The 14,577-nt window shown below is 39.6% G+C and overlaps 1 protein-coding gene and 2 pseudogenes across 2 annotated transcripts in view; 1 reads left to right on the top strand and 2 right to left on the bottom strand.

The window, feature by feature from the left end:
* Positions 1–1,587: 1,587 nt before the first annotated feature.
* On the bottom strand, positions 1,588–2,006 carry LOC143690648 (E3 ubiquitin-protein ligase RBX1 pseudogene; annotated as a pseudogene).
* Positions 2,007–2,517: 511 nt separating this feature from the next.
* Positions 2,518–14,577, top strand: part of PYM1 (PYM1 exon junction complex associated factor) — a 30,062-nt gene continuing 18,002 nt past the window's right edge. Inside the window, exon 1 of one of the 2 annotated variants that reach the window (XM_077110980.1) lies at positions 2,518–2,842. In XM_077110980.1, coding sequence (XP_076967095.1) covers positions 2,572–2,842 — 271 coding nt within the window. In that variant the 5' untranslated portion in view covers positions 2,518–2,571. The other variant, XM_077110979.1, reaches the window with a different exon arrangement.
* On the bottom strand, positions 4,748–6,487 carry LOC143690283 (obg-like ATPase 1 pseudogene; annotated as a pseudogene).

Below are 14,577 nucleotides of genomic sequence, written 5' to 3'. Positions count from 1 at the left end.
TATACATATTTCTAATGGGGGTTGGGGAGCAGAAGGAATGAATACATGAGGCCCTCTAGTGGAAACAGATGTATCGAAGCCATTCCTGAGTGTTTCCAAGACAGGCTTATGGGAAGAGACTCCCCAACTTTGGTCAAAAATGAAGCTGCTGAGTAATAAAATAGTTGGAAAGAGATTTGGGTATATTGTTGTGTCCCAAATGGAGATCTGGGGCAGGGGTTGGAGAAAGTCTCTCTGCTCCTGTCTCCCTTCCAGGTCTCACCTCCAGTTTTAAAGATAAAGATCCTGTTACTCCCAATCCTTCACTTTAACAATATTTTCTCCACTGTTAGCAAAGCTTCAGCTCCCCTTTCTATATGGCCTCCTTAGTTATATATTTCAACAATTACTTTTTTTTTGTATGGGCAGGCACCAGGAATTGAACCTGGGTCTTTGGCGTGGCAGGTGAGATTTCTGCCTGCTGAACACTGTGGCCTGCCCTCAACAAATACTTCTGAGGACCTACTTACTATGCACCAAGTCCTGTACTTAGTTCTGCAGGACATAGCCAGCTTAGGGGCTGCACCAGAGTGGCTTGTTTTATGTGTGTGTTGGTAAAACTTCCCTGCTCAATCACTCCAAACAAACATACACTATATGTAAGAACAAGTCCCGTAACTCCTCTTTCAACCAGTTTTCTGCCCTTGAACCCCTCATAGAGAAATTCTAGAATAATACTAATCCTTAAGGCACATAGCTCTCCTTGCAAAGAACACTTGCAGTGATACCACCCTATGTATAACCTGTGTTTCTCACTGCATCATCCTCAGAAGATATGCTTTACATAAAATTAAGAACATTTTTGGGGGGATTTCAAAGATGAGTGTGAGGTGATCTTTCTAATTAGGAATAAGGTGGAATCAGTTTTACTGTAGGCTTTGTGTCTTTTTTAGGATTTGTGCTCCATCATACTTTTTAGGTCAGTTGGGATGGGGGGTGGGAGAAGCAAGGCTGTGAAATAGCTAAGGAGGAGGTGTCTAATGCCTACAGTTCCAGGTGCTCATTTCTTTAAACAACCACATCATAAAAAGCACCAAAAGAGAAACCACAGTGAACAAAGGGAAAGGAAAAAACAACAGCTTTGTTCTCCCCAGGCTCCTCTTCCTCCTCAGGGTGGGGGGGTGGGGCATATCCGGGGCCCAGGGCTGGGTTCCAAGCAAGGCTGCTAGGCAGACAATTGAGTTTCACTTCCTGTCAACCCCAGAGCTGAGGCAGGATGTCTGGGGTTAAGGTGGGGGCCTGAAGATGAGGGTCAGGTAGTCAACAGGAGCCACTTTTAGGATTCCTTCTTCAGCAAGACCCATGAGGCTACAGACACCCCTCCTCAGGTAGTAATCAAGACCAACGCATCCCACTAGTTGTGTTCTTCCTTTTTTTTCAGAATCCAACCTGACTTTATTTGACCCAGTATACACCCTGGCTGTATGAAGAGCAAACTGATGAGACAAAGCAGAAAAGACATGGTTCTATCTAATTTCTCATTAACAGAAGGGCAAGTCATTAAATGAATAACAACATAGTTGAGTGTGATGGAAGAATTTTCTTTTTCTAGTACCTATACTTTTGAAATTCTTATTCTCAGTTGTCCAGCAGATACTCCAGCTGCTTTTTGAGCCAGCAAGAGATGCAGTGGAAGTGGAAAGCATAATTACACACTCCCAAGACAGCACTCTTCCGAAGTAGCTGAGGCTTGGTTAGCTTGATACTCTATGCAAAGATCCATAATGTGATTCCTGCAGATGGCACAGTTGTCAACCACAATATCCCAGACCCAGAGGGTTATGGCATTCCACTTTTTCACTTCAAAGTACTTCTTGCCCTTGCCGCTGTTAGTACCGGCTCAGGGGAATCCACATCTATTGTTACCGCCGTCTTGGAAATCCACGGGCCATCGTCCTCCCATTAGTTTTTAGAGGCTTCATCTTACAATTTCACCTTTATTAGTAATGTAACAATACTAAGGACATGATGCTACAGGGGGCAGGGTAGTGTCTGAACACTTCCAATAATTATGAATAATATGGAAATCTGTTTTTAAATGAGACCTTTTTTGAGATCTTCTGAGTTGGGTCACTGGTGGAAATCATGGAGGTGGAGCGTGTAAAGGAACGCAAGCCATGGTTCCAGAAAACTTCTGGGTTTAATTTCAAAGTATTAAAAATTTCTTAGCCAGCCACTGCTGTTTTGTTTTTAATTGAACATGCAGCCTAGTGTTGGAGGTGGTCACTAGTACTTCCCCCATTCCCCCATCTCTTGTTCCAGGGGTACCTACTGTTGGATGTAAACCTAAGCCCAAAGTGGAGAATTTGGAGGAAGGTTAAAAGTGTTGATAAGAGCAATGTGGGAGTGGAAGAGGGCTGAGCCAGCACCTGAGGAGAGGAACTAGCAACCGGCCCCTCCCAGGCTCAAGGGGAAACGAGTTTAACAGGACTTAGCCCTGAAGGAACAACAGCTGCTGAAGGGAGGGAGTGGGGGGAGAACATTTCGGTTCGCCTTAAGAATAGGGAGGCGCAGGGCAGGGCAGGACTGCAAATGGAGCGACTGCACAGGCCCAGATTATTGACGAATTGCCCCGCCTTCTATCCCTATTGCTCCGAGACCAGGTCAAGGTTAATTAGCATACTAATTGGGTCTGCCCAGAAGTCTTCACCCTGCCCTCTGACCCTGTGGTTCAAGCAGAGAAGACTCCTGGGATCAGAGGTCGGGTCAAACTCGTGCCTTCGTCACTTGGCTGCCAGCGCAACCCGGCTCGCCGTCTCCTCGGCCATGGAAGCCGCCGGCAACCCCGAAACTGCGGGGACAGGTGATCGACTGGCAGCGCCTTCTGCCCCGCACGCCCCTCTCGCGAGTCTCTGGCGGAGGGTTGAGCTAGGCGACCGAGAGCAATCGACACGCGATTTCGACCTCTTCAGCTTCTTAGGGAGGATTAGTTGGGGTCCCCCCTTCGCCCCACCAACATTTGTGCACCCCAGGGGGTTCTTGGAGTTTGCCTGCTCCGCTCCGCCTCACCACTACCCCAGCTGCTGACCCGAGTGCAGGCTAGGGCCTGAATTTTCTTACTTTCTTCATTTGTCAGCCCCTCCCCCCTTTCCGGGTGCGGGGACCTTGCGCCCTTTTCCCCGCAGGTCCTGGATGGACGAGGAGTGCTCGTGAGGATAGGGGCTGTGGTTCGGAACTTCTCTTGGCACCCCCAAGGACTGCTTTAAACGCAGGCACTCAATAATGGTATCCGTGGCAATAAAAGCCCGCGGCTTCTTCAGCTTCTGTTCCCCTTTTCCAACCCTTACAAGCCGGGGCCATGAAATGGTGCTCTCTCCCTTTAAGACTAAAATGGTGGCTTGCTACCATCAGGACTACACTTCCGGTGGGGAGGGGCGGGCCCCGAGCCCGTTCACGCCGGAAGTGGTTTGCGTTTTCAAGATGGCGACTCCCTATGTAACTGACGAGACCGGCGGTGAGTGCGGCAGGCGCAGAGCCACTTCTCCCCGGGCTCTCGGGACAGGGGTTCGGACTTGCAAAGGGGTCTATGCCCCGCCCATCCCGGGGCCCCTCCTTTGCCCCGCCCCCCGGACCGCCTTCCCATTCATTCTCTCCTACGGGGGTGTCACCTGCGCCCCCTTCTGGTCTTGTGTTTGGGGGTCTCTGCTTCCGGTCATCTAAACCCTGGGGTCCTTAAATACTGTTCCCTGCTCAAGGGCCCCCATGGGCCCTTGGCTTTTCTTTAGCAGTCAGAGCACCCATATCTCTTGGTCTCGAGCCTTGGGGACTCCTGCATTCTCACTTCCCTCCAATTCCTGCACTGCCCCTCTTCCCCTCCCCCGTATTTTAGCAAAGCTTGCTTTTTGCCCTACTCCACCTCTCATTTTAACTCTTCCTGGAAACTGTATCTGCTGAAGACCTTATTGCTACATAGTGCTTTTTCCACTCTCTCCTTTATCTTCATTGTTCGGGAGGTCCAGAGGTGTGAAAGGAAGATGAATCTGGTGTAACTCAGATTGGTTTTTCTCCTTCATAGTGCCATCCTTCTCTCCCTTCTTTGGTGGTGGCAAAAAGGGTTGAGGGGATCGAAGGTGGGAGAAGATTAACAGGAAGGCATCTAATGGCCTTTCTCCTAAGTCCTTTGACATATTGATAAAACCCACTGTTCTTTCTGGCTAGAGATTTTTTCCAGTCTAGTTGCCTGAGTTGCTGAAGTGTCTATACATTTGAAGTTTATGTGTTGTAAACAGAATTAAGATTGTTGTCACCGTTTTGCACCATTCTAATTGTCTCATTGTAGAAAAATGTGCATAGAATTACCCAGTGAGGATCAAATAAGATAGTATATGTGAAAACAATTTGTAAAATGCTGTGCAAGTGGAAGGTGTTAATATTTTTGTAACTCTCATTGTGTATGTGTAGTTTTCCATAGAAGTGACACTGCGTTTGTTGTGGTACACTCACGTGCCAGCTGTGTTTCTTGTGCTGCTGCTCTCCATGTTCCTTACCCTGAATCCACTTCTGTGTTCCTAATGACAACCAGGGCTCTGCTACTTCTCCACAAAGTGATATAACATCTCTCCTACTTTTTACACCGTAGGTCCTTTATCAACTAGCTCCTTTTAATGTGTGCTTTGAAATTACGGCTTGTTGTCCAGTTCACTTCTCTTTATCCTTAACTGCCTTGTTTATCTTGACTTAATGAAAATTCGGGTATCACATCTTGCCCTTACCTGGAGGTATCTTCTATTCTGTGGAACAGGAGAAGAAATCAGACTGCTCTCCTTTTCTATTTCCAGACCACTGATCCACCACTGTCACTGTAATCCTCATGAAATGTACTGCCATACAATGATAGCATTTTCTCTAAAACCTGAATGCCATCTACTGCCCACAGGGTCCCAGACCTTTTACATCATATTTTTTTCTCCATTCTGTTTCATCCTGCTCCATTACCTTTGGAGTACTCTGATCTCATAGTTTCTTAGCATATCATCACTGACTTTCTATTTCAAACCAGCTACACGTCAGAATAACTACAACCTGCTCACTATGATACTGCTTCCCCTTCAGATGCTCCCCATCACTTTACTTTAACTTCCTTACCAGTCACACCCACAGAACCAGCTTTTTGCTCTCCTTATGTTCTTTGGTTCCTGACCCTTCCTAGTTCACCAAGTCTACCAGCACCTCTATGGCACCTTTGATGTTGCCCAGGTAGACCTCTGTCACCAGCTACTCAGTTACTACCCTTATTGCATTCTTCATTTTTTTTTTATCTTTTATACTAAGCAAGCACTTCTCTTATCTTTTTTTTGTGTGTGTGGTATTGTCAAATGTTTTATTGAGTGTAAACACACCTGGAGTACTGTAAAAGCATTATCTGTATATTCAAAAAGGAGCAAGCCACATTGTCCTCACTGTCAAATGTGTCAGGTTTGGCATACATAATAAAGATTAATGGAGTATCATGAAAGTAATATGGTTCCTGAAAAGCTTCTACAACTTGGAGTAGGTTCTTAATCACGTGAAAAAACAAAGCTGCTTACATTTATTGAACTTGCATTTCATTGGAGGTGCACAGAATTTTAGTTTTAAAACAAATAAAAATAATTTTGTTTGTAGAAGATCCCCATCCCCTGACTTTTGTTTTGTCCCTTCAGTTTTCAGAAATTTTAACTTAAAAATAATAATACACATGTCTTTTGGGAATTGCATGCTAATCTGAGCAGTAACTAAAATGTATTTCTTCTTTGGTTGTTGAGGTGTAATAAATTTGAAGATATTTTCTCCATCTTCAATGATATAATTTCTGCTTTGTCTGTACTTTACAGTAACCTTAACTTCATATTCAGAATCTTCCTCTTTAAAATCTTATTTCATTACTTCAGCCATTACTTTCATTACTTCATTATTTGATAATGAATCCATTTTCAAAATCTGTGTGAATCTTTCCTGCAGCCTGGGAAGCCTTCATTCCTTTTCTGATGGTCCATGCGCATACTTCATCTGGGCCTGAGTGAAAAAGTACTCTAGTTGAAGTGTTGCAAACCCAGCCTTAATAATCTTTGCAAAGTGCTTTGTGTCATACTCACTTCCAGATACTTCTGTCTCTCTTCAATTCTCTGTTCTTGCAACTTGTGTTCCAAGGCCCCACTAAAGGAATGACCAAGCCACCTGGGTCATACTTGTCTACACACTCTTTAATTTTTATCAACTGTTACATACATCTAATGTAGTCTTTTTCAGAAAGATTAACCAAGTAGACCATTGGTTTTGAAGTCAGAAATAAGTGTTTATTCAACACTTCAATCTCTTTGTCATTACACTCATGAAAGAAGCAAACAGGTTTCTTTTGATCTATAACCCAGGATTTGACTTTACAGAATATGTTATATTCTGGTTTTAGTTTCTTATCTCCTCCTCTCACAGTCACCTTTTCTAGTTTATCTGTAATGGGCCCAATCATTTCCTCATCTTTAACCTGAAGCTCTTCATGTATTATTTCTATATCTTGAATAGAAATCTTCAACATGTATGGTAGCATCATCTTCAAAAGCATGTTGTAGATGAAAGATTCCATCACAGGCACTATGATGACCTGTTCTGTAGCTGTGATCTTATTACCACTTTAGAGGGGTGTAATTTGAATAAATTTTGTATGGTAAAGGATCAATAAATTGATTTTTTTTTAATTAAAAAGAAAAAAGCATTTCCCAGCCCCTGCACATTGTGAGCTCCTTTCAATAATGCCAACAATATTCACTGTATTTAGAAAGGAGAAATTTTGCTTGCAGGTTTGTGGTACTGGCAAAGAAAGTCAAACCTTTATTATGGCATAGGTACTCTGCTCTCGCTAGGATCAGTAGTACAGAATGGGAAGTGTTCTGCTGAAGTCTTGACTATTTGGTTAATACATCGAAGAAGGTGGATTTCCCAACATTTGGCGATGTAAGAATACCAATTTTCAGTGATGTTCCAAATCTTTCAATGATTGGGGGTGGTTTAATTCCATCACCTCCCTTTTTGGGGGGCATCGTGCTCAGGGAGGGTGATGGCTCAGGGTCCCAGAGGCAGGTTCTGCCGGTAGCGAGAGGTGGGGTGAAAGCATTTTTTTTTTAATATGGTAAAATGGTTAAAAAAAAAAGTTTTCATGCAAGTTAGAATCTCACAGCTTTATTGAGTGATTCATGAATGAGAAAATAAAAAGCAGCTCCACTGAGGGAATGGAAAGGGGAAGTTCATAACAGGTGAACATGGAAGCAAATGAGGAAATTTTCTTATTACCTGACATTAAGTTTCCATTTTACCCTGGGGCAGGAGGTCTTATGAAGTGGGGAGCAGATATACATTGGAGTATTATGGTATACTTGTACATTCCGACAGGCCATCTCTACTTGACCTAAGCCAGTTTTATTACCAGGTGCTGCTTATCAGCAATCCAATAGCCTGTGTTCATTTTTCTCAGAATACCCATGCAATCAGTTGTTTTTGTTTCCTGGATAGACTCTTCTTTAAGTTTTCAATCCACTGTTATTAAGTATACTCACAATGTTGTACAACTATTATTGACTTAGGTTATCTTGAACTATACCCATTAGCTGTTTTCTTGACCAACACATCACTAAACAAAAAGCATAGAAGCTGGCAGATAAAGTATAAGTTAATGGTAGCAGATCATGGCTTCTCTCCAATTCTTTGGCCTGATTTCCTTGCATTCTCTCTTGGCTATTTTCTTCAACCTTTTCCAGCTCTCTGTGACACTCTCTCTCTCTCTCTCTCTCTCTCTCTCTCTCTCTCTCTCTCTCTCTCTCTCTCTCTTTTAACTTTTTTTTATTGTATAGTATAACATATATACAAAACAAAGAAATAAAAAAGCAGTAGTTGTCGAGGCACTCTTCAACACATAGTTTCAAGACAGAGTTTGTCATGGGCTACCATACGATCCTCTCATATTTTTCCTTCTAGCTGCTCCAGAATATAGGAGGCTAAAGGGCTTAAATACTTTATCATTACAATCGACTTTTTTTGTGAAAAATAACATATATACAAAAAAAAAGCTATAAATTTCAGAGCATAGCACCACAATTAGTTGTAGAACATATTTCAGAATTTGACAGGGGTTACAATTTCACAATTTTAGGTTTTTACTTATAGCTGTTCTAAAATACTGGAGACTAGAAGATATCAACTTAATAAATTCAGCATTCATAGTCATTTGTTAAGTCCTATCTTCAATGTGTAATTCCACCATCACCTTTGATCTTTCCATGCCTCTCCTTCGGGTTCTTTGGGCTATGGCAGTTCTAGATTTTTGCTATTGGAAGGGTCTTCACTAATATGGGGTAGGAAGATAGAACTATCTGGTGTTCTGGGGAGGCCTGGCTAGGATCCAGGACTTACCTGGACTAGGGACCCATCTGGAGGTTGTAGGTTTCTGGAAAGTTACTCTAGTGCATGGAACCCTTGTGGAATCTTCTGTATTACCCTAGGTGTTCTTGAGGGTTAGCTGGAATGAAGACCCTCTCTTTTAATTCTCCCATTTGTGGCAGATGCTCTCCCTTTCTATTTTACTGAAAAATCAAGGCCTATCATCATTTCTTTCCTGTCCATAGCTAGATTTCTTGAATATCAGATACCCACTTGGTATATTAATTTTGACAGTTTGTTTCTTAACTCTTTGCAGTGTATATTTCTCGCACCCACCTTTCTTCTAAGTTGCTAGTGCTGTTTTCTAATTACTTGGTGAATCTTGCACTCTGATGTATTGTCATACCTCAAACCCAACCTGACCACTGTGAAAATCAGTTTTTTCTTCCTTACTTCTGTTAAAGACACCATTGTTGTAGCCATTCCACGATCAACTATTTGCATCATTTCTTTGTTTGTTTGTTTGTTTGTTTGTAAGCTGTATGTATGGTGGGGTCACATTTAATTATTTTTCCATGTGAGTATCCCATTATTGCAGCACCATTTGTTGAATTTATTTTTTGTTTGTTTGTTTATTTTGCTTGTTTGTTTGGCAAACGCATGGACTGGGAATTGAACCTGGGTCTCCTTCATGGCAGGTGAGAACTCGTACCACTGAACTACTCTTGTACCCCCTGCATCATTTCTATTTTAAAAAATTTTAAATTGACTTTATTTTTTTAAAACAGTTGTAGATTTATAGAAAAATTGAGAAGATGGTACAGAGTACCCTTATACCTCATACCCAGTTTCCCCTGTTATTAGTATCTTATATTAGTGTGACAGTTGTTACAATTAATGAAGAACTAATACTGATACATTATTATTAACTAAAATCCATAGCTTATTCAGATTTTAGTTTTTACCTAATGTCTTTTGTTCTGTTCCAGGATCCCATCCAGAATACCGTATTATATTTACATGTCTCCTTAGGCTAGGCTTAGATTTTCTTTGGTTTTGCTGACTCTGACAGTTTTGAGGAGTACTGGTTAGTTATTTTGTAGGATACCCCTCTATTGGAATTTGTTCTGATGATTTTCTCATGATTAGACAGGGTTTTTGGAAAGGAAACCACAAAGACAAAGTGTATTTTCATCATAGCCTGTCAAGGGTCCCTAGTATCACAGTGACTTTTCATTGTTGATATTGATCATGATCACCTGACTGAGACAATGTTTCTAAGGTTTCTCTACTATAAAGTTACTCTTTTTCCCCCCTTTCCACATTGTACTCTTTGGAAAGTAATCCCTATGCACAGCCTGCTCTTAAGGGTTGGGGATTTATGCTCTCCTTCCTTGGGGACAGAATGCATAAATTATTTGGAATTCTTCTGCATAGGAGATTTGTTTCTTCTCCCCATTTATTTATTTACTCAATCATTTATATCAGCATGAACTCATATAAATACTTTTTTGCACATTGGGTAACAAACCACATCTAGATCTTACCTTTTCTTTAGCAAGAGACATGAGACTTAAACAAAAAATTTGATGCTTATAAGTCATATACCAAAAAAACACTAAAAGGAAAAAAAGGAGACCAAAGGCATCGTCCTTGTTAATATTCTCCTACATTAAAAACAAGTCATAAGAAATATTTTTATTTTCCTTAAAAAGATACTAGGCCTAAGCAGAATTTGCTAGCAGCTTTTGAAGAACAAGGCAGGTTTGCACAGCAGTTCAATACTGTTTTATATTGTTGCGCAAAATGTTCCAGCTTAGACCATTGGAAGTTCTTTCAGTTGGCTCCAGTGCCTCTTTGATGTAATCCCAGTGATGTAGGCTTCTTTTCTTTCTGGCACTACAAGATGCTCTAGGGTTATTTTTTATATTTCCTGCTTTAGTTCTGGAGTCAGCTAAGTAACTCTGGTTCCTTTTAGTGGAGAAGGGTATTAGAAACCAAAATCTGGGTGCCAGGTGTGCTTATTGTTGTTGGGGTTCATTTTTGCATCTTCTTTTATTTTTTTTCTTGCTTTTCTTTCCTTCCTTCTCCCTCCAAACATACATCATTTGTCAAAATACCATTCTTCTGGTCCTACTACTGTTATCCTCATCCCATTTCCATTACTCGTTAACTACAGACCTTTGGAATTTTTATATAAACCTTTGTTTTCTCATCAATGAATCTGGAGTTATTCCTACAACATAGGATTATTGTGTGAATTAAAATTTAAGTGAAATAATGTACATGTCTAGCTCATAGAAAGTGCTCAACAAATGGTTCTGTAATTATTACTATTATATAAGGGTTATTGTGTAAATTAGAAGAGAATATATGTGCAATATACCAAGCATAGTGCTGTGCCATTCTAAGTGCCCGAGAAAATTCTAGTTTCCCTTATCCTGCAGCTATGGCTGTGACCTAAATAGTCTTCCTCTCTCCAGTCTTTTTCTGTTTCAGTTCATCTGATAGACTGCTGCCAGATAATTTAACTATGTAATTAAAAACAACTTTGTTGTGAAATAAGTTCACACTTACAGGATAGTTGCAAAAGTATATAAGCCCCATATAGAGAACTCCAGCATACTCCTTATACCTCCCCACCGCAGTTAATTTTTTTCAATATAATTCATCTACTCAGTCCATTGTTAAATTTAGCGTGTATCTTCTAATTTTATTTTTTTTGTGCATTTTTTAATGTGGCTGAATCAGTTGGTGTATACATTTTTAGGTCTTGTTTTTTTATTTAACCTTAGGACACAATTTTCCTTGCTACCAAATACTCTTTGTGAAAGTCTTTTAAAATACCAGCAGAGTGTTTTATCATTTGTATGCACCCTATCTTACCTTTCCTCTGTTATTGGACTTTGAGATTCTTCTAGGATTTTTGTTATAAGAACTCTGACTATTTTTGTGCATAAATCTTTGTATTTTCTTTTTTTTTTTTTATTAATTAAAAAAATTAACTAACACAACAATAGAAATCAATCCATTCTACATATGCAATCAGTAATTCTTAATATCATCACATAGGTGTATGGTCATCATTTCTCAGTACATATGCATCGATTTAGAGAAAGAAATAGCACTACAAGAGAAAAAGAAATAAAGTGATAACACAGAGAGAAAACACAAATAAAAATAAAAAGTACAAAAATATATAAGAGAAAAATAAACAAAACAAACAAACAAAAAAACTATAGATCAGATGCAGCTTCATTCAGCGTTCCAAGATAATTACATTACAATTAGGCAGTATTGTGCTGACCATTTTTTTTTTTTTTTTTTAGACGTCATACCATTCTACATATGCAATCAGTAATTCTTAACATCATCACATAGATGCATGATCATCGTTTCTTAGTACATTTGCATCGGTTTAGAAGAACTAGCATTATAACAGAAAAAGATATAGAATGTTAATATAGAGAAAAAAAATAAAAGTAATAATAATAAGAACAAAACAAACAAAACAAAACAAAACAAAAACCTATAGCTCGGATGTAGCTTCGTTCAGTATTTTAACATGATTACTTTACAATTAGTTATTATTGTACTGTCCATTTTTGAGTTTTTGTATCTAGTCCTATTGCACCATCTGTATTCCATCAGCTCCGATTACCCATTATCTTACCCTGTTTCTAACTCCTGCTGAACTCTGTTACCAATGACATATTCCAAGTTTATTCTCGAGTGTCGATTCACATCATTGGGACCATACAGTATTTGTCTTTTAGCTTTTGGCTAGACTCACTCAGCATAATGTTTTCTAGGTCCATCCATGTTATTACATGTTTCATAAGTTTATCCTGTCTTAACGCTGCATAATATTCCATCGTACGTATATACCACAGTTTGTTTAGCCACTCGTCTGTTGATGGACATTTTGGCTGTTTCCATCTCTTTGCAATTGTAAATAACGCTGCTATAAACATTGGTGTGCAAATGTCTGTTTGAGTTTTTGCCCTTAATTCCTTTGAGTAGATTCCCAGCAATGGTATTGCTGGATCGTATGGCAATTCTATATTCAGCTTTTTGAGGAACCGCCAAACTGCTTTCCACAGTGGTTGCACCATTTGACATTCCCACCAACAGTGGATAAGTGTGCCTCTTTCTCCGCATCCTCTCCAGCACTTGTCATTTTCTGTTTTGTTGATAATGGCCATTCTGGTGGGTGTGAGATGATATCTCATTGTGGTTTTGATTTGCATTTCTCTAATGGCCAGGGACATTGAGCATCTCTTCATGTGTCTTTTGGCCATTTGTATTTCCTCTTCTGAGAGGTGTCTATTCAAGTCTTTTTCCCATTTTGTAATTGGGTTGGCTATCTTTTTGTTGTTGGGTTGAACAATCTCATTATAAATTCTGGATACTAGACCTTTATCTGATATGTCGTTTCCAAATATTGATTCCCATTGTGTAGGCTGTCTTTCTACTTTCTTGATGAAGTTCTTTGATGCACAAAAGTGTTTAATTTTGAGGAGTTCCCATTTATTTATTTCCTTCTTCAGTGCTCTTGCTTTAGGTGTAAGGTCCATAAAACCGCCTCCAATTGTAAGATTCATAAGATATCTCCCTACATTTTCCTCTAACTGTTCTATGGTCTTAGACCTAATGTTTAGATCTTTGATCCATTTTGAGTTAACTTTTGTATAGGGTGTGAGATATGGGTCTTCTTTCATTCTTTTGCATATGGATATCCAGTTCTCTAGGCACCATTTATTGAAGAGACTGTTCTGTCCCAGGTGAGTTGGCTTGACTCCCTTATCAAAGATCAAATGACCATAGATGAGAGGGTCTATATCTGAGCACTCTATTCGATTCCATTGGTCGATATATCTATCTTTATGCCAATACCATGCTGTTTTGACCACTGTGGCTTCATAATATGCCTTAAAGTCTGGCAGCGCAAGACCTCCAGCTTCGTTTTTTTTCCTCAAGATGTTTTTAGCAATTCGGGGCACCCTGCCCTTCCAGATAAATTTGCTTATTGGTTTTTCTATTTCTGAAAAATAAGCTGTTGGGATTTTGATTGGTATTGCATTGAATCTGTAAATCAATTTAGGTAGGATTGACATCTTAACTATATTTAGTCTTCCAATCCATGAACACGGTATGCCCTTCCATCTGTTTAGGTCTTCTGTGATTTCTTTTAGCAGTTTTTTGTAGTTTTCTTTGTATAGGTCTTTTGTCTCTTTAGTTAAATTTATTCCTAGGTATTTTATTCTTTTAGTTGCAATTGTAAATGGGATTCGTTTCTTGATTTCCCCCTCCGCTTGTTCATTGCTAGTGTATAGAAATGCTACAGATTTTTGAATGTTGATCTTGTAACCTGCTACTTTGCTGTACTCATTTATTAGCTCTAGTAGTTTTGTTGTGGATTTTTCTGGGTTTTCGACGTATAGTATCATATCGTCTGCAAACAGTGATAGTTTTACTTCTTCCTTTCCAATTTTGATGCCTTGTATTTCTTTTTCTTGTCTAATTGCTCTGGCTAGAACCTCCAACACAATGTTGAATAATAGTGGTGATAGTGGACATCCTTGTCTTGTTCCTGATCTTAGGGGGAACGTTTTCAATTTTTCCCCATTAAGGATGATATTAGCTGTGGGTTTTTCATATATTCCCTCTATCATTTTAAGGAAGTTCCCTTGTATTCCTATCCTTTGAAGTGTTTTCAACAGGAAAGGATGTTGAATCTTGTCAAATGCCTTCTCTGCATCAATTGAGATGATCATGTGATTTTTCTGCTTTAATTTGTTGATATGGTGTATTACATTAATTGATTTTCTTATATTGAACCATCCTTGCATACCTGGGATTAATCCTACTTGGTCATGATGAATAATTCTTTTAATGTGTTGTTGGATACGATTTGCTAGAATTTTATTGAGGATTTTTGCATCAATATTCATTAGAGAGATCGGCCTGTAGTTTTCTTTTCTTGTAATATCTTTGCCTGGTTTTGGTATGAGGGTAATGTTGGCTTCATAGAATGAGTTAGGTAGTTTTCCCTCCACTTCGATTTTTTTGAAGAGTTTGAGGAGAGTTGGTACTAATTCTTTCTGGAATGTTTGATAGAATTCACATGTGAAGCCGTCTGGTCCTGGACTTTTCTTTTTAGGAAGCTTTTGAATGACTGCTTCGATT

The sequence above is a fragment of the Tamandua tetradactyla genome, chromosome 7, assembly GCF_023851605.1.
Source record: "Tamandua tetradactyla isolate mTamTet1 chromosome 7, mTamTet1.pri, whole genome shotgun sequence".
Classification (NCBI taxonomy): Eukaryota; Metazoa; Chordata; class Mammalia; order Pilosa; family Myrmecophagidae; genus Tamandua; species Tamandua tetradactyla.
Note: the sequence above shows the minus strand (reverse complement) of the source record. Positions and strands in the feature narration are given on the sequence as shown.